Source organism: Geotrypetes seraphini, chromosome 2 (genome assembly GCF_902459505.1).
Source record: "Geotrypetes seraphini chromosome 2, aGeoSer1.1, whole genome shotgun sequence".
NCBI classification, from domain to species: Eukaryota; Metazoa; Chordata; class Amphibia; order Gymnophiona; family Dermophiidae; genus Geotrypetes; species Geotrypetes seraphini.
Window position 1 is genome coordinate 59,194,353 of NC_047085.1, and position 27,198 is coordinate 59,221,550.

Here is a 27,198-nt window from a genome sequence, read left to right on the forward strand (position 1 = left end):
TATATACTGGCATACCAAAATTGCTTTTCTACGAGTATGACACTGATTGTGCTGTCGCTGTGAGATCTAAATTTTTAAAGATAACCGACAAGGTTATTTAGGGATGCTGAAATGTATCAGTAAGCATGTAGCTATATATGGATCACAACATTCTTTAAGATTAGAACAGAGTAGGTCAAAAAGGTGGGGGTATTGCCCTATACATCAAAGAGGGAATTGAGTCTACCAGAAAGAACATGCCAGAAACGAAAAATAAGGCAGTCTCTATGGGCCAAAATTCCGGGAACAAATAGAATGGAAATGAAGATCGGCATCTACTACCGACCCCCAGGGCAGTCCGAAGAAACCGATGGAGAAATGACAGACGAGATTAAACGCAACTGCAAGAGAGGCAACGCAGTTATCATGGGCGACTTCAATTATCCGGGGATAGACTAGAACCTAGGCACCTCTGGCTGCAATAGGGAGACCAAGTTCCTGGATGCTGTAGACGATTGCTTCCTGGAACAACTTGTCAAGGAAAATACGAGAGGAAATGCAATTCTGGACTTAATTCTAAATGGATTACGAGGACCGGCGCAAGATGTAGAAGTAGAAGGGACGCTGGGAAGCAGTGATCACAATATGATCCACTTCAACCTGGACACGGGCAAAACATCGATCCAGAACGATGGCCACGGCACTGAATTTCCAAAAAGAGAATTACGAAGGGATGAGAATCATGGTGGGGAAGAAGATTAAGAAGAGTATAAGTACTGTAAAAACGCTAGAGCAAGCATGGTCCCTTTTTAAAGACACAGTCACCGAGGCGCAAAATATTATATACCGTGTATCAACAAGAGATCCAAGAAGAAAAAGAACAACGAACCAACGTGGCTCACTGTAGCGGTGAAGGAAGCGATCAGAGACAAGAAGACTTCGTTTAAGAAATGAAAAGGTCAAAAACAGATGACAACTGGAAAAAGCACAAACAACATCAAAGCAAGTACCATAAGGCGGTAAGAGGGGCCAAAAGAGGCTACGAAGAAAAAATAGCCAAGGAGGTAAAAAAAACTTAAAGCCGTTCTTTCGATATATTAAGGAGCAATGACCCACAAAGGAAGCGGTGGGGCTGTTGGATGACCATGGAATAAAGGGAGTGCTAAAGGAGGACAAAGCCATCGCCGACAAACTGAACACATTTTTTGCATCTGTATTTACCAAAGAGGATATACACAACATATCGGAAGCCGACAGGCAATATGCAAGAAACGAAGACGGGAAACTGACAGGGTTGACGGTCAGTCTAGAAGAGGTATGCAGGCAGATTGATAAGCTTAAAAACAATAAATCCCCGGGACCGGATGGCATCCATCTGAGGCTAATCAAGGAACTGAAAGGGGCTATAGCTGAACTGCTCCAACTAAAAGCCAATCTGTCGATCAAATCAGGAAGGATTCCGGAAGACTGGAAAGTGGCGAATGCTACGCTGATCTTCAAGAAAGGTTCGAGGGGAGATCCAGGAAACTACAGACCAGTGAGTCTGACCTCGGTACCGGGAAAGATGGTAGAGGCGCTGATAAAGGACCGCATCATGATCACCTTGATGGACACAATCTGATGAGGACCAGCCAGCACGGCTTCAGCAAAGGAAGATCTTGCTTAACAAACTTTTTGAAAATTCCCCCCTCCCTTCCTGGCGTAATATCTTGAGAGTAATAAATACTTTTTCTTTTCCTAAAAGTTTTTTCCTCAAACTTTTCCATATTCCCATGAAACATCTACTAAAAGGATTACTTATATTCATTATTTTTATATTCCTCCAGACCCATGGTAAATATTTCAGATCCCTAATATCCTCCCCATCCCATCTAACATGTCCTGTTCTACTCTTACCCATAATCAAACAAGATGGAGTGGATAAGTGCAAACAAAGACTGGTGAACTCTGAATATTTCACAAAATCTTTTATTCTTTAATTCATCATACATGGACTCGACAGGCGCATGTTTCGGCCCAAATGGTCTGCTTCAGGAGACTCACAAGTTTGTGTATGAAGCAAAAGAACATCCAAAAGACAACTGGGCTTCACGTGATACGCGGTACAAAAACTGTCACCTCTTGCAAACTGCATACGAAGCCCAGCCCACTCGGGTATCATCTCCTCTCTTCCCCGCTCAGTGCAGGAACGCGAGCGGCCTGTGCCCTCTTGGAGCCCAGCCCGCCCAGGGCTTCATATCTTCTCTTCCCTCCCACCCACCCGGTGTAGGAATGCGAGCGGCCTGCATGCTTTCGGAGCACAGCCCGCCCGAGGCATCATATCCTCCCTCCCCCCACATATCTCCACTATGCTGGCTGCCTTCACCAAACACGCTGTGCAGGGAAGCGATGTTTGTGATCTCAAGACTCGCCCCGCGCCCTTCCTGATTGGCTGCCGTCAGTTCTCGCAATGGCAGCCATCAGGAAGGGCATGGGGCGAGGCTTTAAATCGCAAACATTGCTTCTGCCCTGCACAGCGTGTTTGGAGGAGGCAAGTGTGGCGGTTCACAAGGAAATTTCCTGTGAAGGTGCTATTTAAGGGGGGGGATGCTGTATTGCTCCATGTATAGGTCGCCCCATTTAAGCAAGCCGCGCCCACTATGCCAGTATGCAAAATCTATATATAGGCCGCGGCCTACTGTATATATGGGGAAATAATGTACTCACATGTGGGACACCCTAGCTGACTGAAATGGGATGGAGGGAGAGCTGGCCATTAGGAAGAAAACAAATTCCGTAATATTCCCTGGCTGAAATGACCATGTTATCTGGAATAGGATTCTAGACAGTAGCGTGATATGAATGTATCAACTGCGGACCAAGTAGTTGCTTTGCAAATATCTTCAATAGAAGTGGAACGTAAGAAAGATACTGATGCTGCCATAGCTTGGACCTTGTGTACTGTTAACATGTCACTCGAGCTGCATCCCAGCCTTAGCATAGCAGAAGGAAATGCAGGATGCTAACCATGTGGAAATAGTTTGTTTGGTTACAGGTAGGCCCAATCTGTTAGGGTCAAAGGAGATGAACAGTTGAAGTGAAGACCTGTGTGGCTTAATCTTTTGTATGTAGTAAGCCAAGGCACACTTATAGTCCAAAGTGTGAAGAGCTGTTTCTTCAGGGTGAGAATGAGGCTTTGGGAAAAATACTGGAAGCACAATGGATTGATTCAAGTTTATTAGTATTTTGATATATTGACTATCACATGTATCTGGTCAGTTTACAATAGTAAAAAGATAAAAATAGAAAATAAAAAATTGTTTAATAAAAGTTAAATCTAAGTATAGGAGAAAATAAAATCTCTATAGAAGTAGGGGGAAGAGGGTCAAGACAAAGATTTGATTACAAAGGATATGAAACAAAGGAAAAAGAGGGGAGGGAAAGATTTGTAAATTACATTGTATAAATAAAAATAAGGGAAGAAGGGGAGGGTAAAATGGAAGAAAAGGACAGGGTATCGCTTCCTAGAAGCGTTTTTGTTTTCCCATGTTTATTTGGGAGATTCAGTTGGAGTTTTGATAAGCTTCTTTCAAAAGGAATGTCTTAAGGAGTGTCTTAAACTTGTTTAAGGCATTTTCAGATCAAAGGTTTGATGGCATTGCATTCCAAAGGAGGGGCACAACAACAGAGAAAATCGTATTTCTAGTATAGTAGATATCCTTAAAAGTGAAATTCCATGACTACTTTAGGGAAGAATTTAGGATGAATCCTAAGAACCACCCTGTCATGATGAAATACTGTAAAAGGTGGCTCAAAAACTAAAGCTTGAAGTTCACTCACGTGATAAGCAGAAGTGAAAGAGATCAAGAAGACCACTTTGCAAGTGAGAAACTTTTGGATGAGTAGTTGCCAGTGATTCAAATGGCAGCTTCATCAGACTGGTTAAGATTATATTAAGAACCTAGACAACTGGAGGTGGCTTGAGCGGAGATTTGGAGTTTAAAAAGTCCTTTCATAAACCGTGGATGAGTGGCCTGAGGTTTATTGTTAAAAGGAGCATGGAAAGCACTAATAGCACCGAGATGAGCCCTGACCGAAGTTGGATAAATGGAGAAGATAGTCCAACACTGAAACAAGAAAAGAGGAGGATGCATCCAGGTCATGGAGATTACACTTGATCGTTCAATCTAGAAGAAATGCATCTGCTTCGAGACAAACTGTCTGGAGTAGAATTGAGGCAACTTGTGGTTGTGGGGAGACACAAGCAGGTCTATCTGAGAAGTCCCTCAAAGAGAAAAGATGTGGAGTTGAGAGACCAATCTTGTGGTCGGTGAAATTTGCTCAGATTGTCAGCTAGGGCATTAAGAACATAAGAACTGCCATCTCCGGATCAGACCCATGGTCCATCGAGTCCCATGCGGAGGCCCAGTCAGGTATACACCTGATGTAATTTTAGTCACCCATATCCCTCTATGCCTCTCGTAAGGAGATGTGCATCTAATTTGCCCTTGAATCCTAGCACAGTGGATTCCTTAATAACCTCCTTTGGGAGAGCATTCCAGGCGTCTACCACTCGCTGCGTGAAGCAGAACTTCCTGACATTTGTCCTGGACTTGTCCCCCCTTAGCTTCAAACCATGTCCTCTTGTCCGTGTCACGTTGGGCAATGTAAATAATTTATTTTCCTGCTCTATTTTATCGTTGCCTTGCATATATATAGAATTGTCCAGTTCCAAATTCGTTCGGATTCTTGACACAGAAAGCCCATTCCTCCCTGCTTGCTATGTAGTACATTGCTACTTGATTGTCTGTCCGAACAAAGAGAAATTGCTTCGATAGACAATCCTGAACTGTTTTGAGAGCACTGTGAACTGCCATGCAGCTCTAAAAGGTTGATGTGGAATTTATTCTTTCAAGCAGACCACATGCCCTGAGTTCAGAGACTATCAAGGTGAACTCCCCAAGCATACAATGATACATCTGTTGTGAGTACTTTGTGATGTGGAGGGATGTGAAATAGCAATCTCCTGGAGAGATTTGTCAGATTCAACCACCACTGAAGAGATTGATGAAGATATGAGGTGACTTTGATTCTTTGAGAGATGGGACTCTTGGCCTGAGACCACTGCGATGCTAGGATCCACTGAGCTGATCTGAGATGAAGTCATGCGAAGGGGGTGACATGAACAGTGTTTGCCTTGTGACCCATGAGACACATTGGTTTGCAGAGTGGATACACAATTGTAAAATTGAAGCAAGGTGCTTTGCCTTTGTTGGGGTAGGAAAGCTCGTAGAAGAGTGGTGTTGAGTAAGGCTCCTATGAAGATGAGACTTGGGAAAGTTGACTTTAAACCCTAGAAGCTAGCGGAAAGCTATTGTCATCTGTGTTGCTGAGTGCACTGCTTGAGGAGATGTAACTTATCAGCCAATTGTCTAGATATGGAAACACTTCAAACCTCTGGGTACGCATGCACCACTACCATGCACTTGATGAATACTCTTAGAGAGGAAGCCAGGCCGAATGGCAGAACTTTGTACTGGAAGTGTTGATAAGCTATCCAAAAATGCAGAATCTTTCTGTGATCGGGATATATAGATAAAAGAACATAAGAATATACCCCCTTCTAGAACAAAATGATTGGCTGTGCTCTCTAGACCTCAAAAAGAATGTTATAATGCCTCTGTATTGCTCCATGGTGCGACGTCACCTGTAGTATTGCGTTCAATTCTGGTCTCCTTATCTCAAAAAAGATATAGCGGCACTAGAAAAGGTTCAAAGAAGAGTGACCAAGATGATAAAGGGGATGGAACTCCTTTCATATAAGGAAAGACTAAAAAGGTTAGGGCTCTTCAGCTTGGAAAAGAGACGACTGAGGGGGAGATATGATTGAGGTGTACAAAATCCTGTGTGGAGTAGAATGGGTACATGTAGATTGATTTTTCACTCCATCAAAAATTACAAAGACTAGGGGGACACTCGATGAAGTTACAGGGAAATACTTTTAAAACCAATAGGAGGAAATATTTTTTCACTCAGCGAATAGTTAAGATCTGGAATGCTGGTTTTAAGAAAGGTTTGGACAATTTCTTGAAGCCCTTTCTGGAAACGCCAATCGCTCCTCCTAAACTTACTTGCTCCACTTCATCACTGATGCTGAAACCGTGGATTGAAGACAAAGTTTTATTTTATTTTTCTTTCCAGCTTATGATTTATCTTTAATCTTATCTATTGTTTTGCCTTTTGTCTTTGTTTTGTTCTATTTCTATCATTTAAATTTCTCCAGAATTCTACTGTTCAACGGCTCCCCCTTCTGCTTCTATTCCTTTCTCTCCTCTCTTCTACCTTCCAAAGTATTTAGATCAATGCTGTCTTGTTAAAATGTTTATTTTATTTTTATTTTTCCTCTAACTCTACTTTTCACTTCTCTATTACCCTCCAGGTACTTTAGTTAGATTGTGAGCCTTCGGGACAGTAAGGGAATTTTTCAAGTACCTTTCTTATTTCTAATCTTAATGTATATTTTCTGTAAACCGCTTAGAACCTAACGGATGTAGCGGTATATAAGAAATAAATTACATTACATTACATTACATGGGGGAAGCCACTGCTTGTCCTGGATCGTTACCATGGAATGTTGCTACTCTTTGGGTTTTGGCCAGAATTGACCACCATGAGAGCGGGCTACTGGGCTTTGATGGGGTCTGACCTAGCAAAGACTGAAGTGACAATTGTGGTTTATCAAATCCAATTGTGGCGCATTAAAATATTCACTTGCTATCTAGTGTTAGGGTAAGGTTTACATGATGATTATGGGAACCCTTTACTGGTACCCATAATCATCATGTAAATCTTACTCTAACACTAGTTAGCAAGTGAATGTTTTAAGTGCAGTGAAAGAGGGTTACTTTGTAACCCTCAAAAATACAAAATTATCGGGTCACCCCCCAATTAATGCGTGTATTTATCTTGCATGCAAATGGTGGGGCACAATTGTCCTGGGCGTATTTGACAGGTCCAGGGTATATTTGCATAGGTGGTAGTAAAGCTACTTCAGGGAATCTAGTGAACACATGAGTTAATGATACCAAGTCAAAAAACAATATGGTAATGGAAATATTATATACCTGCAGAAAGCTTGATATACTCCCTGTGATTCAGATGTACTTTCATGTCCTTTTAGCAGGTCATACAGCAATCACCAAGATGCAGCCAGGGAAGAATGATGCCTAGGGGATCTATCTATCTTTTTTTTTAGGGGGGAGGGGGGAGTGGAGGAGGGGAAGAGGTGTAGGAAATCTCCAGCACCATCCTTAGATTCCACATATAATTCAGGTTACTACAACCAAAGTGGCTATCAACTGCAGCAGTTAATAAACACTAGGAAAAACTAAAAAATGAGCAGCATTTTCAATTTATGTACCTTGCCAACAAAGCTTTAAGAAAGCTTTAAGAAAGCTGAATAGACAACATTATTTTTAAATGACTACTGTTAATTCAAACAGGTTCTAAACGGAAAATTTACCCTGAAAACATCAGTTCTCACATGGCCTCAGTTTTCAAAATTGTATAACAAAGTATGCTGAATACAGAAGTTCCACATGAGTTTGTGAAGTTGCCCAACACCTACCACATATTAATAGCTTTCTAATCCAGCTCATTTTTTTCTTAAACTGTTTGATGTTGACTTTTAATGTTAACAGAAAAATATCCACATTATCATCTTAATGCCTTTCACATTATTTCTGTTGATAAAACAAACAGAAGCTTTCTATCAGTTAATAGATAGAGCAAAGCTGTGAAAACATTCTTTTTCAAGCTGCGTCAAAACTCCATGTGAATAGCTAAATTCTAAATTTCCATCTTGAGTATAAAAAGATGGTTGTGGTGGTGGTGGGGGTAATTTGGCATAATTTCCATAGCTTGCAAGGCACTCTCTGATATGCTTTTATCAACAGATTGTATCTGATGTGTACGGTTTCAAACATAAAACAACACAAGCAAGCAGATAAAAGGAATGCAAAAGCACAACACACCACACACTTTACATACATGCAAATAAATCAACACAATTTAAATGCTGAAGGTTCCTGGAACAAACATCCCATGTTCTATGTGGCAATACAAAAGTCTTTTTGCGCTCTGTGGGTATTTCCTATAGTAAAATTGCACACGTTTTAAAAAGTCTACATAAAACAAACTCCAGTGTTCCAACAAGGAAGAAGCTGTTCTATATCATAATTTGGAATGCATTCAAACCACTGCAACAAACATATCAGCTATGCAAAAAAAAGTGTTTTTGTCATTAGAAAAGCACAGCAATTCAGCCAAAATAGGATGTGGTATTTCCCCCTCCCTCCAACAAGCCATGCCAGGAAAAGTTTGATAATGGAGATATAGTTTGCAAGAGATTTCTTGGCTAAAAATTACTCTTCAATGCAGAGATCCAATACATTACCTGTACTATTTTAATATAAAACCTATATGCATATACAGTAGGAATTTGCAGTTTATTTTTGTGATGTGTTAAGCCATGACAAACTCACTGAAAAGTGGGACTTATCCAGATCAGGCAGTACACACCAAAGCAGAGTAAAATTTTCAGTCTAAAGAAAGGGTTTAACTACTGAAGAGAGCACCTTGAGACGTCTGCAGAATGCACGCAGTTCTTCAGTATTTAGAGCATCGATCCTGCGGTGGTACTCAGTCACTGACACTACCTGAATTTGGAGACAGGAAGACAATAATTCCACTGACAGTAGAAGAAAAACAAAAATATTCAAAACAAAATGAATGAGGATAAAAGAAAAAAAAATCTGAAATGGAAACTGAAGTAAATATGAATTTTACTGAAGAAACCACGTATTTGATAGACAGCATTTAATATATGAACTTGCACAGCCACTGTTCCTTGTGACCCTAAGCAAGTCACTTAATTTTCCACTGGCCCAGGTACATTACATAGAGTGTGAGCCCGCCGGGACAGATAAGGAAAATGCTTGCCTGATTTGTAACCCATTCTGAGCTCCTTTGGGAGGACAGGACTGACTAAATAAATAAATAAAAATGTTTAGAATTCTGAGAATTAAGGAAGCCAAATTCAAATTCCCACTGCCGTTTTTAAAAAAGAAAAAATCTTAACAAGTCAATTAGCCATGCATTGCCTCAGGTACAAACTTACGCTGTAAGCCCTCAGGACCAGATAAGACCTACTGTAACTGAACATAACTTGCCTTGAACTACTGAGAAAGACATGAGCTAAAAACTCCATTTTAGTTCAGGACAGATATTGCTAATAGAAATACACTGAGCAAATAGTTTACCCAAGTCCAATTTACTAAGCTTTGATAATGTATTCATGTACATTAAATGTTTTCAGCATTTTTTTCATAAGGTAAAAGGAAAAATTAGTCTTACCTGATAATTTTCTTTCCCTTAGTCACAGCAGATGAATCCATCTACCAGCAGGCAGAGATAATGTGTACTGAACTGCAATCTGTGATGTAGGATGACATGCTCCTTGACTATTCTGCATTTTTCATAACAAAGCAGAAAGAATGAATAAATAAACCATGGAAAAAAAAGAAACAGGACTCCCTCCTCACAGAAAAAACTATCATCGATCTGTGAAATCATCCAGGAAGAGTCATAGCCAGCTAAGAATAAACACAAGAAAAAAAAAATACAGGCATTCCACCAGGGTGGGACTCTGGATTCATCTGCTGTGAGTAAGTGAAAGAAAATGATCAAGTATGAGAATTTTATCTTCCCTGTCATCAGCAGTAGACAAATCCAGATGTGTGGAATATAGCAAAGCAGTCCCCAAACAGGGTAGGAAGCAGATTATCGCCAAGAGAATAGATGCCCCAAAGGACATCTCTGCTTGCTTCCCCACATCCACATGTTAATGCTTGGAAAACCTATGCAATGAAGCCCATGTGGAAGACTGACAAATTTCTTCCAAAGAAAATACAATAAAGTAGTGGAAACAGGTTACTGGGCTGGATGGTACAGCTATTTTTATGTTCTTATGCACTGTGTCTAGTAGGGCTCATATGAATTCCAATCTTTGGACTGGAGTCAGATAGGACTTGGGGTAATTTAAAATGAACCCTAGTAGTACTAACATCTGAACAGTTCTCTGCATTGACTCCTGAGCATTTTCCTTCAGCATGCTCTTTACCAGCCAATCGTCCAAATAGGGAAACACAGACTCCTAGTCTGAGTAGCGATGCTGTGACTACCAATAAATATTTGGTAAAGACCCTAGGAGCCGATGCAAGGCCAAAGGGCAAAACTCAGAACTGAAGTGATGTATTCTCACCCAAAATCTGAGGTACTTCTTGTGACCTGGAAGTATCAAAATATGTGTATAGGCATCCTTCATATCTAGAGAGCATAGTCAATCTCGTTTCTAAATCATTGGAAGAAGAGAGCCTAGGGCAGGGGTGTTAAACTCAATTGCATAAGGGGCCAAAATCTAAAACATAGGCTAAGTCGTGGGCCAAATTTTTTATTAAGAAACTTAGGAGTCCTTTTACTAAAGTTTGCTAACCGATTTAGCTTGCGCTAAATGCGCACCTTGATAAAAGGATCCCTTAGTCTTAGTAGAAGTATTGGGTTACAACCTCTCCAACCCCACGCCGGCTCTGTGATGTAGGTCCTAGTTCACGCTTGTTGTCTAATACCAGCTCTAGCAGTATACACATTTAAAATCTGACATATTCTAATCACAACACAGAAAATAAAATTATTTTTTCTACCTTATGTTGTCTAGTCATTATTCAAATCATGTTGATTCCAGGCTCTGGTTGTCTACTGATAACTCGCTTGCCAGGGTCTCCTTCCCATTTGTTGCTTTCTTCTTTCTCTGTGTTAACCATCCATCTTACATCTCTGTCCTCCCTTTTCGTTTCCCTTCCCTCCCCCGGAGGTCTGGCATCTTTCCTTTTTTTCATCTCCATCCCCGCAGCTGCAGCGATGGACCCCACCATCCCCAGATCCACCATCTCCTTTTCTCAACTACCCTTTCATCCAGCATCTCTTCCTGCTTCTCCACCACCCCAGGGTCCACAAGCTACACCTTTCTCTTCTCAACTACCCTCCTTATCCAGTATCTCTAACCCCCCCCCCCCACCACCACCACCATCCCTTGTGTCCAACTTCTCTCATTTTCTGTTCCTTCCCTCCCTCTCACCATCTCTCCAGAATCCATTTCAAATGTTCCTGCCTGGCTTTCAAGATCATTCACGGAATCCTGCCTCCTCTTATCCCACTGTCTTTCAACTCCTCCAGTCCCGACTCCTCCAGAACTGCCCAAAGGCTTAAACTAGCCTTCCCCTCTCCACGCGGCATCCACTATTCAGGCAAACTGGGAAAATCCCTTCTCTTCAAAATCACAGGTCTTTGGAACGACCTCACCACCCCGCTGCGGAACCTGAGCTCCCTTCAGTTATTCCGCAAACAACTGAAAACCTGGCTTTTCAGCAAATTGTAGCTCTATCCTTCCCCCCTTTCTCTCCCCCCTTCTACACATAAGTTCATGTAATCCTTTTTCTTCTTCTCTACCCACTATTTTAAGTTCTTGTAAACCGTGTCAAGCTCCATTCTCATGGAGATGATGCGGTATATAAACTTAAGGTTTAGATTAGATTAGATTAGATCTCTCACCCTCTCCTGTTTGTAGACCCAATATTTCTTCCCCTCACCCCCACTCCGGCATATTCACGTCTGTTTGGACCCTTCCTTCCCTCTCTCCGTGTACTTCTACACCAGGGCCCATCGCTGCCCCCCCCCCCCCAAAAAAAAAATGCCTGCATCTTCATTCTAGCAAGGTCTCACCGTCAAACAGCTTGCAGAATTTCGCTGGTGTTGTAGTGATCCTTTTTCGAGGCTGCTGCACATTGTGCCGCCGGTTTCATTGTTATATCCCCCAAAACCCCCAAGTCCTTTTCTAGGTTGCCTTCCCCCAATATCCTCCCCCCCATCGTGTAGTTGTACATCGAGTTTCCTTTCCCTATGTGCATGACTTTGCATTTCTCTACATTAAAGCTCATCTGCCATTTATTTGCCCACTCACTCAGTTTGTTCAGGTCCCTTTGAAATTCTTTACATTCCTCTACAGATCTAACCCTACCGGAGAGTTTTGTGTCATCCGCAAATTTTATAACTTCGCACTTTGTCCCTGTTTCCAAGTCATTAATAAATATATTGAATAGCAGTGGTCCCAGCACTGACCCTTGTGGGACTCCACTCGTGACCCCTTTCCAGTCAGAATAGTGTCCCTTTACTCCTACCCTCTGTTTCCTGTCCGCCAGACAGTTTTTGATCCATCTGTGTATGTCCCCTTCCACCCCGTGGTTCCACAGTTTCCTTAGCAGACGCTCATGAGGTACCTTGTCGAAGGCTTTCTGGAAGTCCAGGTATGCTATGTCTATAGGGTCACCTTTGTCCAAATGTTCGCTTATCCCCTCGAAGAAGTGCAGTAGGTTCGTTTGGCAAGATCTTCCAGTACAGAAACCATGCTGGCTTGTTCTAATCAGCTTATTTTTCTCTATATGCTCATTGATACTGTCCTTGATCAATGATTCGGCCATCATCCCCGGAATCGAGGTCAAGCTGACCGGTCTATAATTCCCCGGGTCGCCTCTGGATCCCTTCTTGAAGATAGGTGTAACATTCGCTATCCTCCAGTCTTCCGGGATTACCCCTGTTCTCAAGGATAGGTTGCAAATCTGCTGCAGTAACTCCGCTATTTCAACTCTAAGCTCTTTTAGTATTCTTGGGTGGATTCCGTCTGGGCCAGGAGATTTGTCAGTTTTTAGCCTATCTATCTTTTTGAGTACATCTTCGAGGCTTACCTCCAAGCACAATAATTTTTCCTCTTGGTCCCCTTTGAAAAATTTTTCCGGTTCCGGCACATTGGATGTGTCCTCTTTCGTGAAGACCGACGAGAAGAACGTGTTAATCTGTCCGCCACCTCCTTTACCACTCCCTTCCTGTCACCCTCATCCAGGGGTCCCACCTCCTCCTTCACCGGTTGTTTCCCTTTCACATATCGAAAGAATGATTTAAATTTCCGTGCCTCCTTTGCAAGTCTCTCTTCATACTCTCTCTTTGCTATTCTGACCACACGGTGACATTCTTTTTGATGTTTCCTGTGCTCTTTTCAATTTTCCCCGGTTTTATCCTCTTTCCATGTCCTGAAGGATTTTTTCTTATCTCCTATCACCTTCTTAACTTTATTGGTTAGCCATGCTGGGTCTTTTGCTCAATTCTTTCTGCACCCTTTTCTAAATCTGGGTATATACCGGTTTTGCGCTTCGCTCACCGTGTCCTTGAATAAGGTCCAGGCTTGGTCCACCATCTGTGCCTTTCTGGAGCTGTTCTTGAGTTTTGTTTTTACCATTTGTCTCATGGCATCATAGTTCCCTTTCCTGAAGTTGAACGTTGTTGCAATGGTTCTTTTCCCCTTTGGCATACTTATTTCCACTTTGAATTGGATTGTATTGTGATCACTGTTCCCTAATGGTCCCACTACTTCCACTTCTTTGGCAGGTCCTCTCTGCCCGTTGAGGATTAAATCCAGAATAGCTGTCCCTCTCGTTGGTTCCTTGACAAGCTGTTCCAAGTAGCAGTCCCTTACAGCCTCTAGGAACTCCGATTCCTTTGAACATTTTGAAACTTCATGGCTCCAGTCTATCCCTGGATAGTTGAAATCTCCCATAACTATGGTGCTAGCGTTTTTACTTTCTCACCTCAACTCGACTCTCAGTTCTTCATCCAGCGCTTCTGTTTGCCCAGGTGGGCGGTAGTATAGTACCATCTTTATCTCGGTTCCCTTTCTTCCTGGTATTTTAACCCATATTGATTCCAGCTGGTCATTTGTTGTTGCTGCGTCCACTCCGGTCGATTGAATGGTATCCCTTACGTAAAGTGCTATTCCTCCTCCTTTCTGATGTGACCTGTCTCTTCGGTAGAGTTTGTACCCTGGCAGTACTATGTCCCATTTGTTGTCCTCGTTCCACCATGTTTCTGTGATTGCTATGATGTCTAGATTCTCATCTTTGGCCATGATTTCTAGTTCCCCCATTTTGTTCTTCAGGCTTCTTTCATTAGTGTACATACAGTTTAAGTCCTGATATTTTTGTTTTCTTGCTATTTTCCCTTGCGATTCATCATACCTTCCGTCCCCTTCTTGTTCTGCAGACTTTTGCTTGTTGTCTCCCTTGTTTTCCCCCTGTGGTACGTGGTATGTTTCCTCTTTACGTTCATTCCCTTCTTCTTGCTCCTTTTTGTCTTCCCCATGTAGTAGATTCCTCCTATCCCTTTCCTGATTTGTCTTGCTCCGTCGGCATTTTGTTGCCTGTTTGGCGTTATTGGTGTCTTCCCAGCACTTTCCCCACTCAGTATCCTTTCGAGATACTGTCTTCCAAATCATCAACACCTGGTCGACTGTCGGCTTTCCCCTTCCTCTCAGTTTAAAGCTTGCTCTATTCCCCTCTTGACGTTGTTTGCTAGTAGTCTAGTTCCCGCCATGCTCAGGTGTAGTCCATCTCTCCTGTAGAGCTTGTTCTTGCCCCAGAACGTTGTCCAGTTCCTCACGAAGTGAAATCCCTCTTCTTCACACCATCTCCTCATCCACGCATTTATTGATTGTAGTTCCATCTGCCTCTTCACATCAGCCCCCGGTACTGGTAGGATCTCCGAGAAAGCTATCCTCCGAGTCCTCATCTTCAACTTCCTACCCAAGATCTTGAATTGTTCGGTGAGTGCCTTCCTGTTGTAGTCTCTCCTGGCGACATCAAAGGTCCCGACGTGGACTATCACTGCTGTCTCTTCCGTTTCTGCTCCTTCCAGGATCCTATCAATTTTGTCGATGATGTCCCCGGTTCTTGCTCCTGGGAGAAAGGTCACCAGCCGATCCTCTCTCCCTCCTGCTATGTGACTGTCCACCTGTCTCAAGATCGAGTCTCCCACCAGGATTGCAGATTTCCCTTTCTTCAGTCTCCGCTGTGATCGCAGATCAGTGTCCTCAGTGGTTCTCCTTTCTTCTCTCTCTAAGTGCTGGCAGGATCTTGCCTCTTCCTCCTGCGAGTACCCTCCATAGGGTCCTTCAGCATTGGTGTCGGATAGTTCGTGTCCTCTGCTCAGTGCATCCTTGTTCGTGTGCTGCTCGGTTTCTTGTTCCTCTACTCTCCTGTAGGCGTCCTCGATGAACTTCTCAAGTTCCCTGACCTGTTCCTCGATGTGCCTCTCTCTCGTGGGGTAGTCGGCTGTCAGGAATGGGTCTTCTGAGATGTAGAGTCCCTCCAGTTCCTGGATCCTGTGCTTTAGATGTCTGACTTCACTCTTCAAGCTCTTTAGTTTCTGACAACGTCCGCACACATATGACTGTCTCCCTGAGGGGAGGTAGTCGTACATGTGGCAGTCCGTGCAGTACACTGGGAAGCTCAATCCCTGGGCTCCACAGCTTCCATACTTGTCCGCCTTCTAGAAGTTCCTATACTACTTGTGTGCTCACTCCTGATCCTGGCTCTTCCTGATCTTCGTCTCGTGCTTCTTTCCACTTGTGCGTGCGCGTTGTCCTGCTCTTCCTAGCCCTCTCTGCCTGTCAGAATTTTTTGCTTGAGTGTGCCTTTTCTTAACCCTCTACCGCTGCCGTTCTGCTTATGTGAGTTCTCTCTGTTTGTGTGTGTGCTCTCTTCGCTTGTGCGTGCTTTCTCTGTGTATGTAACCTCTTAGGCCTGCCCTTTTCTACCTTCTGTTCTTACTGCTTTACTGTTGCGCCCTCTGTGCCTGCCGCTTTTCTTATGTTCTTGTGTGGGTGCGGTCCCCTTGAACTTACCTTTCTCTGTCTTCAGTGCCTTCTGTCCCTTTGCTTCACTTGTCTGTATGTGTCTTACCTCCTTTGCGCCTGCTACCCCTCACCGTGCTGTCTCTCCTTGTGCTCTTGGGTGTAGTGGTCCGGTTCTTGTTAAGGCCCTTCGCAAAGGCGCTCTCGCTAAAGCGAGCGCCTTTGCTGCTCGCCTTCACTGTGAGCTGAACGGCTGCGCGCCATTGGCTCCCCCCTTTTAAGGGGGAATCCGGGCGCTGATGCCGCTGGTGATGCGGTGCGGGTGGGCGGAGCTTACTCTCACCGCTACCCGCCCCTCGCTACTGCTAAGCCCTGCTTCCTCCTTTGGATTCTTCTCTCCTTCCTCTCCTGCTTCTTCAGCTGCTGCCTACTCTCCCTGCCTCCACGCGGCTGCTGTGCTCTTCGCGCCGCGGCTCCTCCTGTTAAGGGGGAGTCCGAGCGCTGACGCCGCTGGTGATGCAGTGTGGGTGGGCGGAGCTTATTCTCGCCGCTACCCGCCCCTCGCTACCGCTAAGCCCTGCTTCCTCCTTCTGATCCTTCTCTCCTTCTTCTTCAGACTGAGGGCCTTGCAGGGTAGACTGTGCAGGAGTCATGGATGGTGCAAGAACCCTTGATATTGAAGAACTCTATGGCATGAAGCCCTCCTACCTCCCGGCCCCTTCTCCAACATACCTTTTGAACCCTGGTGGTCTAGCAGTGAAGCAGGGCAGGAACAATTTTTCTGATCGTGGTGGTTCTGCGCGAGGCAGGAGCAAAGAAAAATTGCTCCTGCCCCGCTTTACTGCTAGCCCACCAGGGTTCAAAAGGTATGTTGGAGAAGGGCCGGGAGGTGGGAGGGAAGCAGAGTGGTTAACAATTGGTCGGGACAGGACACAGGAAGGATCACTTCTGTCCCAGCTCACTGCTGAACCACCAGGGCTAAAGGCAGGCCAGCAGGAAGCCTGAAATGGGTCCAGGAGATGGGAGAGAGGCAGGATTGTTAACAGGTAGCTGGGACAGGACGCGGGAAGGATCACTCCTGTCCTAGCTTATTGCTGGACCACCAGGGCTTAAGGGAGGCCTGAAGTGGGCATTGGAGGCTGGGTGCAAAACATTGCAATAGAATAGAACACCCCCTCTTCCCCCCCAGGTTTATATTCAAGTGAACCTTTCATCCCCTTTTTTTTTGGGGGGGGGGAGGAAGGTTACCTCAGTTTATAATTGGACTGTTTATATTTGAGTATATTTGGTATATTTTATCCTCTGGTGTAACAAAAATGAAAGAATACGTATGTATATCCTACTTATACCTAAACAAACAAACAAAAAAAAAAATCATGAGATAAAAATCCTCAAAAAACCCACAGTATAAAACCCAATAAAACAAAATATCTTAAAGATAACATTTCCATTAATCACTTCATTCCTTCAGTCACTGCTTCTTAGCCACTTAAAAATCTTCTACATAAAAAGATGCTTTTAATAATTTTTTTAAACTCTGAAAGTTATTATTCAAATGTTCTCAACTGTTCAACCAGATTATTCCAAAGATTCACCCCTGCCTCCGAAATAGCCATGGCTCTGGTACTAGCATACCTCATATGCTGTAACTCATGAACACATAAATGCATCATGCTCTCCGATCTTAAGGGTCGACAGCATGTAAGGGCTGGTGAGATTGTAATGTCACAGCATGTGAAGATACCATGGCATCCTTTGATGAATTGCTTGAAAAATCAATACCAACACCTTAAACATTACTCGATATTTAAAAGGTAGCCAATGCAATTTTCATAGTAAAAGTATTAAATGCTCAAATTTACTGCCACCAAAGATTAAATGTGCTGCAGCATTCTAAAGCACTTGTAAATATTTGAATGATACAGCCTGCCTCAGCTCTCTTTAAGTAGCTGGATCTGGAGAATAAATCACTGCCTTACTGAAACTGTTCTCAAATGCTGAAATCTTTGGGCTGCCAGTCAGACTAGAATCTGACTGAGCCTCTAACCCATGCATGTGAAAGGTAGGAGGCAAAAAACAGCCAGCATCCTGTGGAGCCCCGATGAGCCCCCTACAGATGCCTGATGGCCTGAACTCAAGCCCCTGCAATCTAGTAGGCGAGCAAAGCTACTAGGGGACTAGACCATGAGCTCCACAAAAGTTTCTGAAGGCTGGTTAACAGGTACTACAGAGAGATTAGCCTGTCAGCTGCAGATCTCAATCTGCTTCTTCTCCACCAAGGCAGAGCTTCACCCTCAAAATAGTGAGCTCTGAGCACTGAAAGCCATCAAAACTCACAAAAAAAGACAAAATAATAAATAAATAATATACAGAGCAGATCAAAAAAGACTCCATCTGGCTCACTTGCAAAAGGAAAAACTGAAGAGGCAGCAGAGCCCTCTAGTGAAAGAAGAGGGATTCAAAAGTTGGAGTGGATTCCTTCTGCACAGCTTGAGAGCGTGGGAATATTACCCATCCATCCAAAAACTATGTGATGAAATCAGTACGAAATCTGTATCTAAATATAAAGAAAACTGACTAAATTTATCCTGTCATTTTATACACTTAAGCAGGTGGGGTTTTTTTTTTTTTTTGCATTTCATATGAACTGAGGGCATCTACTTGAATGCATATTTGCAAATGCAGGAACAGATAAAGCAGATAGGCAGGAGCCTCAGGGGTGGTAGGGAAATCAGGACCTGTCATCCCAGCAATAGAGATGTAATTAAAGTAAAGAGAAAGTCAATTGTCGATGCTGAGTTGCAGGGCACACACTTATCTTTCTCTCCTCCTATTCAGTCACCATACTCCCAAAGCTTCATATAACCTCAAACTTGTAGCAGCCACGCATTCTCCACATAACACAGATATGCTCCACACTTCTCCATCACATATCATATATATACACACACGAGACACCCAAGCCACACAAATATCCCCATCACATATCATATATACACACACGAGACACGCAAGCCACACACATATCCCCCCTCAACAGTGTCCCCTTATATAATACAATGTCTTATATACTGTAGTTCTCTGCAAGGAATCAATGTGGTTTACAATAAGAGTTAGATCAAATTACATGTTGTTTATAGCCCTTTTCCACATACTAGGGACATTAGTATGCCCTCCAAGATTCAAGGTGTACCGCTAGGGAGGAAGAGGCGCACATCCTGTAAGCAGTCAGCCGGCACCAGTGCCTCTCTTCCTCCCCGACGCCTCTTTCCTTCCAGCACTCTCCACTGGAGGCTGAGGCCTCCATCTAGAGGGCCTTCACGTATGCACAGCATTGACCTCCACGTATTTCCAGATGCCCTCGAGCCGCGGCCACTAGTTTAGTGTGCTATGGCTTCGCACAGTTTGCGAGACACTGTACTAAGGGTGCAGAAAAGATCTCAACCCAACCAGAAGGGAATGACATGGAGCTATGACACTTACAAGTTCTTCCAACTATTCATCTTTAAATTTAACACACTTGGCACATCATGTCTAAAATGAAATATTGCTCTATTGCTGCAATCACCTCCAAATCACTCAAAAATTGTCAACCTTTCAAACTCTTTTTAAGATTTAGAAACAGAAAATAGTCAGATGGAGCAAGATCTGGTGATAAGGGTGAATGGTCTATACCAGACATGGGCAAACTACAGCCTGCAGGCCACATCCGTCCCGTTCAGTGTTTTAATCCGGCCTGCCAAAAATTTCCTGCCACTCCATGAAGGGCTGGTGAGATTGGTGTACAGAAATTTCCTGCCAATCTGTGCAGAGTCAGCGAGATCAGGGGGGCCCTATGAGCTCAGACATTTTGCTTCCCAGCAACAGTGGTTTCTTCCCCTCCCCATAGCTCTCAGTATTTGCCTGCAGCAGCGCCAGTAGAGTCAACGCAGTGATTCACTTAGGCAGCTTTGGGTCCTTTGCTGAGTCGCGGCCCGCCTCTGATGATGCAACTTCCTCTTTCCTCAGAAGCAGGCGCGACCTATCAAAGGACCCAAGACTGCCTAAGTGAATCACTGCACTGACGCTACTGGCACTGCTGCAGGCAAGTACTGAGAGCTGCTGGGAGGGGAGCGGAGGGGAGGAAGCCACTATTGGAGGCTGGGAAGCTGCTGGACTAAGGAAAATAAAGGGAGAGCTGCTACTGGATCTGGAGGGAGGGAGAAGGAGAGATGCTGAGGGGAAGAGGGAAAGGGAAGAGAGTTACTGTTGGATAGAGGAAGGAGGGAAGAGAAAAGGGGTACTGCTGAGCAGGGGAGGAGGAAAAAAGGAAGGAAATAGCTGGCAGGGAGATTAGAGGAGAGGAAGGGAAGGGGTCAGGGTAGAATGGAGAGATCAGATGAGGGAAAGGGAAGAGGCATAGGAATAAGAAAGTAGAGAAAGACTGATGCTTGGAAGGGGGTCAGCAGAAAAATAAGGAGAGAGGGACAAAGATGCTAGATCTGGTGTAGGAGAGATAAAAATGAAAAGAGCAGTGAAGCTGGAATGAATCATGTAAAAGGGAGAGAAGCTGCACAGGCTGGATGGAAAGGGGAGAGGGGCATAGAAACAAGGCAGATATCATATGGAAAGGGGAGAAGGCATACAGTGGATGGAAGGGGCAGATGCTGAATTGAAGAGACAGAGAGGGCAGACGCTGGAAGGAAGAGAGTGAAAAGAAGATGAAAACAGAAACCAGAGACAACAGTCTGCCCTTTGGGGGGTGGGGTGTTCTTTCTTTCTTTCTGCTTTAGCCCTTTCTCTTACCATCATCGTTCTGCGGCAGCCGTGAAATACTGCTCTTGCGGAAAGGCGGGGTGCGGACACACATTCCCCCGGTCGCCCGGCCCCTCTGGCAAATTTAAAGAACCTACTGTGGCCCACATGTCAAAAAGTTTGCCCAACCCTGGTCTATGCACTGAAACACCAACTGTGTCAAAACATTTGTCATTTTGCCAGCCTTGTGACAGGTGCATTGTCTTGAAAAAGAGAACTCCTTTCTGCAGCTTCTATGTCCACTTTTATTTCTTTGTCTCCTTTAACTAGAATGGCAACAGCATGAACTGTTTGGCCCCTTGGAAGATAGTCAGTCATTACAACACCTTCCTGATCCCAAAACACTATGACCCTGACCTTTGGGCTTTGAATTTCCTTGGCCTTGGAGAACCTGATTACAAGGAATGTTGTTTTGTCTCAGGATAATAGTGGTGTAACCAAGTTTCATCAACAGTAACGTCATTCCAAAAAGTTGGCACCAGTTCACTGAATATGCTGCAAAATCAACTTGGAAGTGTGTATTCAGCATTGTTTCTCGTCCCGCTTTCAAACATTTGGGTATCCAATTAGTTGACAGCTTCTGCATACCCAAATGCTCATAGATTACACACTTAACTCATTCCCAGGATATCTGTAGTGTCTCAGCAATTGTTTTAGCCAATAAATCAGCTTATGGACATGTTCAACAATTTCAGGAGTTGACACCATTCGAGAGTTCCCAGACCCTGCTGCATCTTCAGTTTCAAAATCTCCATGCTGAAAGTTTGCACACCACTTCTTCAATGGGTATTTGTCACTCAATATTTGCATCATACATTCATGGATTTCCTTTGAAGTTTTCTTCTGCAGAAATAGAAACTTCATGATGGCTCAGAGTTCCACATTTCAAAAATCCACACTTTTCATTGACATGGTTCAATCAATGATCTGAAACAATGTCAAAACATAGCATTACAATTCTGCAAATTGGCACTTTGCAAAATAAAATAACACGCTTTTACAGTGGCAAAATAACGTTCATAATTTAGGAAATTGGTTGGCTGAGAACTTTTCAGCACCCCCATATGGACACAGTTTACTAGGCCTGCTGCTAAAGTGGTTGGACATGCCAGAATCTGTAAATTCAAGAGGGGAAAATGTGCTAATGTGTCATTAAGTATGCACTTTTCAATCTGATGAATGTTGACCTGATCATTTTGATCAGTACATATACCTAACTGCATGCACATTTGTTCGATTCTACAGGATTAAGACAAAACAGCTGAGATAGCATGTTACTTTACTGATAAACACAACTGCTATGCTAGAAAACCTTATGTATGCAAATCTGCTTGTAAATCACTGCAGCAATGTGAACCTTGCTCTTCATTTAGTGTGTAAGGTTGTGGACTGCCTATCTAAACGAACACTAAAACTGTATACATGCTTTTATAAATTATCTAGACAATTTCTAATTTATTTATATAAATGATCATAACTGGCAACTAGGGATGCTATGAAACTAATTTATTCCTCCTAAAATGATCCTCTTTAGAACTTAGAAACATTAAATTTAACAAAAACTAAATATTCCATTCCAGTAAAGAATGTTTTCAGCAAGAATCTAAGTTAGCCAATAGAACAGATTTTGGAAGACTAATTTTTTAAATAGAATATACGGTATATCACTGTGTTACTTTTTCCAAAGTATAAACCAGTATCTGAAGATTTAGAACAGGGATGTCCAATAGTCGATTGCGAAGGCAAAGTGGGTCGATCGCGGAGCCCATCCCGGGCTCCGTGATAGACTCGCGTTGCCTTCTTAATCTACCGGCCGACCAGCCTTCCTCTCCCCGACGTCAATTCTGCCGTCAGAGAGGAAGTTTCGGGCCAACCAATCGCTGCCTGGCTGGCCCGAAACTTCCTCTCCAACAGCAGAATTGACATTGGGGAGAGGAATGCTGGTCGGCCCGACGCTTCTACAGGGAGAGCTTGGGGCGGTGGTGGCTTGGGGGCCTGTTCCCCGATGGCGGCCGCAGTGGCTTGGGGGAGGGCAGGGAGAAAGAAAGAAAGGGGACAGGCAGGGAGACAGAAGGAAAGAAGGGAAACAGAAAGAAAGAAAGAAAGGGGGCATGAAGAAAGAAAGAAAGAAAGGGGGCATGAAGAAAGAAAAAAAGAAAGGGAGGCAGGGAGAAAGAAAGGGCAGGGAGAGAGGAAGAAAAAGTTGGGGGAGAGAATGAGGTCTGGAGGATAGGAAGCATATAGGAAGGAGGCTGAAAGAAGGGAAGAAAGATCAGATGCACAGTCAGAAGAAGAAAGTGCAACCAGAGACTCATGAAATCACCAGACAACAAAGGTAGAAAAAATGATTTTATTTTCAATTTAGTGATCAAAATGTGTCCGTTTTGAGAATTTATATCTGCTGTCTATATTTTGTATTATGGCCCCCTTTTTACTAAACCACAATAGCGGATTTTAGCACAGGGAGCCTATAAGTGTTGAGAGCAGCGCAGGACATTCAGCGCAGCTCCCTGCGCTAAAAACTGCTATCGTGGTTTAGTAAAAAGGGAGGGGGTATATCTGTCTATTTTTGCATGGTTGTTACTGAGGTGACAGTGCATAGAATCATCTGCCTTGACCTCTTTGAAAAAAACCTGGAATATAAATGATAATTAACATTTTCTCTGCGTACAGTGTGCTTTGTGTTTTTAAAAAAATTTTATTGTTGGTAGATCATTTTGACTTGGTCATTTTAAAAGTAGCTCACAAGCCCAAAAAGTGTGGGCATCCCTGATTTAGAGAACAGACTAAGTACATGAAATCTAAGGGCTCCTTTTACTAAGGTGCGCTAGCGTTTTTTAGCACACGCACAAGATTAGCGTGCGCTAGCCAAAAAATTACCACCTGCTTAAAAGGAGGCGGTAGCGGCTAGCACACGTGGCAATTTAGTGCGTGCTATTCCGCAAGTTAAGGCTCTAATGCAACTTTGTAAAAGGAGCCCTAAGTTAATATTTTCCACATCATAATTACTCAAGCACTTTCAGAAGGTCAAAGTCAAGATAAAAGATATAAATGGAATTATACTTTCACCACAAACAAATATGAATACCTGTAAACATTTCTATAATGTATTATTTTAGCATTTTTGTTAAGTTCATTCTACATTTTCAGCAATCTATATTTCTTTTTGGAACATACATGCTCTTCTCTATGCAAGAACAAAAAAATTACTTTTTCTTTAACCACTGATTCACTACAATACCAAATGAAATAATCCTTAACCCTATTAAACTGGAAAGTTAATTAACTGAAACAGATTTAAAGCAACATCTGTATATGCAATTTAAAGGCCATTATGAATTATTAGTCATTACTTGATATAAATAACGTAGTACTGTTTCATAATCGCAATCTGCATTTAACATACACATATACACACACACACTGGACAGCAGCAGCAGCTCACTAAATAGCCTAGGTACACAGGTAAAATTATTTGCTAACTCTAACAATTCTAGAAAACAATTTTACATTAAAACTTTCAGGAACTGATTGATCGCAAAAAACAACAACAACCCACCATCAGAATACAAAGGAAAAACAGAAATGAAATGACTCTGAAATTTACCAGCGTGTATTTATGATTGACCACTTGGTGTTTTCTTCCTTTCTTGCCATACCAAAATCGGGACATTTCCTTTTTAAACAAAGTTAATAATTCACATATAAACTGGCTCCAAACATCCTCTCTACTTGCTTTAGCAAAACCCTAAGCATCACAGTGCTCCGGAGAAACATAATAACTTGCTATGTGCATGTACTTGACTGACTAGGTCAATAACCAATAAGAATAAAGGCCAACGAGAAGGGCTAAAGTTAGGTTGCAGTGTGTATGACTGCCGGTTTAAAGCTTAATAATTTAAAGTGACAGCACAACAATACTAAATGAAAATTCACACAAATTACACTGATGAAGGAATCCAAACGTCAAACCAATCTAGTAGTTACTTAGGTAATATTTAGATCTTTTATATTTTTACATACAAAGATTTAATTAATTATTCCATAATTATAACTGACCCTGAACTAAGTTGCATAAATATCATATCAAACATTTTGATTAAAAATTTTAATTATGATAAATTGAATGATATAGGTACAAATATTTTCTTTTCTCCCAGCCCCATGTCTAATCTCTCCTTATCTTCTCCCTTCTTCTCTTGGTCCCTCCCCTCCAGGTTCCTCATCTTTCTCTTATTCCTCCCAAGATCCACCCCCCCTCCAATAGGCCAATCCTCTATAATAAAACCCTATGCATGCATGTGCACTTACAACGCCGTGATCCCTGACTCCGTGATGTGTGCCATGTGTCAGACATGCGCAGTAGAAGGAGCCAGCGGTGGTACGCTGGCTCCTTCTACAGTGCATGTGGAGGCACCTTAACCATGTTATTCTTCAGTCCGTTGCCACCGCGGCTCCTCTCACGAGCTGCACCTGCGTCATAAGCCTCCCTGTCACTTCAGAGAGAGGGCTTCCAACGCAGGCGCGGATCGTGAGAGGAGCCATGGCGGCGGCTTTGAGGAAGAGAAATGCTGCTACCCTGCTGCACAGGGATGGGGGGAGGGGAATGCTGCTGCAACACAGGGAAGGGGGGAATGCTGCTGCTGCTGCACAGGGAAGTGGGGGGGGGAGTATGCTGCTGCTGCACAGGGAAGGAGAGGAAATGCTGCTGCTGCACAGAAAGGGGGAAATGTTGCTGCTGCACAGGGAAGGGGAGAAATGCTGCTGCTAACAGGGAAGGGGGAATGCTGCTGCTGCTGCAGAGGGAAGGGGGAATGTTGCTGCTGCTGCACAGGGAAGTGGGGGGGAGAGAGGGAAAAGGGGCCAGGGAGCAATCTGGGTTTGCTTTGGGGGGGGGGAGGAAGAGACAGAAAGACAGGCAGGCAGCGCACGAGAACGAAAGACAGACACACAGAAAGACAGCGGGCAGGGAGAGAGACAGAAAGAAAGACAGACAGACAGGGGGCCAGAGAGAGAGAGACAGACAAAGGGGGCCATGGAAAGAGACAGACAGAAATAAAGACAGACAGCGGGAGGGAAAGAGACAGAAAGAAAGAAAGAGACAGGGGCAGGGAGAGACACAGAAAGAAAGAACATATATTCTAGCACCCGTTAATGTAATAGGCTTAAACACTAGTATCTCTATATCAGTGGTCTCAAACTCGTGGCCCGGGGGTACTATTTTGAGACCCTCGGTATGTTTATCATAATCACAAAAGTAAAATAAAACAGTTTCTTGATCATATGTCTCTTTAGCGCTAAATTACAATATTATTATTAAGATTTAGCCAAAAGGAAAGATTTATAAACTATAAAGTTTTACCTCATGCAAAATTATAATTTCTTTAATAAGACATAACTATTTTCTCCTGAGGTCCTCCAAGTACCTACAATTCCAAAATGTGGCCCTGCATAGTGTTTGAGTTTGAGGCCACTTCTCTATATGGTTCTTTTTTTTCTCCTCATCCCCTCTCCAAAAATCAGTGCTCTATATTTCTCCCTCCACCTCTCTGAGTCCATCTCTCTCTCTACCCTCCATAGTCAACACCCAGGTCCATTATTATCCAAATCTCTCCCTCCCATTCACTAGCATTCTCCCCTCCCTTGTACAATATTTCTGTCCCCCACCCTTCCACCCTCTCAATCTATCCTTCTTTCTCTCCCATTGGCCAGCATTCTCTACATCTTTCTCTTTCTCCCTCCAAATATATCTTTAATTATGTATTCTTGGTCCTAGCAGTGGTAACAATACTCATTAGCTGCTTGCGGCCTACTATGACCCATCTGTTGCAATTTACTGTTGATGGGGCAGAGAGAGAGTTGCAAACAATCTGGGAATGTGTGTGTGTGGTGTGGGTGAAGACAATTGAGAGAGGGGGAGCAATTGAACTGTGGGCAATTCAGAGAAGGATAGATGCCAGACTCTCAATCAGAGAACAGGAGCAAAAGAGGTGCATACTTGGGGAAGGATTTCTTTTTTAAATTATAGAAACATAATGGCAAATAAAGGCCCATCTAGTCTGCCCATCTAGTCTGCCCATCCGCAGTACACATTATCTCTTCCTCTCTCCCACGCCTTCTTGAATACAGACACAGTCTCTGTCTCCACCGTTTCCTCCGGGAGACTGTTCCACACATCTATCACCCTTCCTGTAAAAAAGTATTTTTTTAGATTACTCCTGAGTAACTTCATCCTATGCTTTCTCATTCCAGAGCTTCCTTTCAAATGAAAGAGATTTGACTCATGCGCATTTACGCCACGTAGGTATTTAAACTCTCTATCATATCTCTCCTCTCCCGCCTTTCCTGCTTAGTATCCATATTGAGATCTTTAAGACTGTCCCCATACGCCTTATGACAAAGACTACACACCATTTCAGTAGCCTTCCTCTGGACCGACTCCATCCTTTTTATATCTTTTTGAAGATGCGGTCTCCAGAATTATACACAATATTCTAAATGAGATCTCACCAGAGTCTTACACAGGGACATCAATACCTCCTTTTTCCTACTGGCCATACCTCTTCCTAGGCACCCTAGCATCCATCAAGCTTTCACCATCACCTTTTCAACCTGTTTGGCCACCTTAAGATCATCCAAGTCCTGCACATAAG

General features: G+C 43.3%; 1 protein-coding gene across 4 annotated transcripts in view; it reads right to left on the minus strand.

The window, feature by feature from the left end:
- The window catches only part of OXR1 (oxidation resistance 1), a 325,515-nt gene that overhangs the window by 112,273 nt on the left and 186,044 nt on the right, over nt 1–27,198 (minus strand). Inside the window, exons 1-2 of one of the 4 annotated variants that reach the window (XM_033933068.1) lie at nt 24,153–24,311; nt 8,595–8,675 (exon numbers count right to left, since the gene is read on the minus strand). The exons of 1 other annotated variant lie outside the window; for it this stretch is intronic. In XM_033933068.1, coding sequence (XP_033788959.1) covers nt 8,595–8,675; nt 24,153–24,218 — 147 coding nt within the window. In that variant the 5' untranslated portion in view covers nt 24,219–24,311. Of the gene's footprint in view, nt 1–8,594; nt 8,676–24,152; nt 24,312–27,198 lie in introns of those variants that run through there. 2 more of the 4 variants (XM_033933066.1, XM_033933069.1) reach the window with 2 other exon arrangements.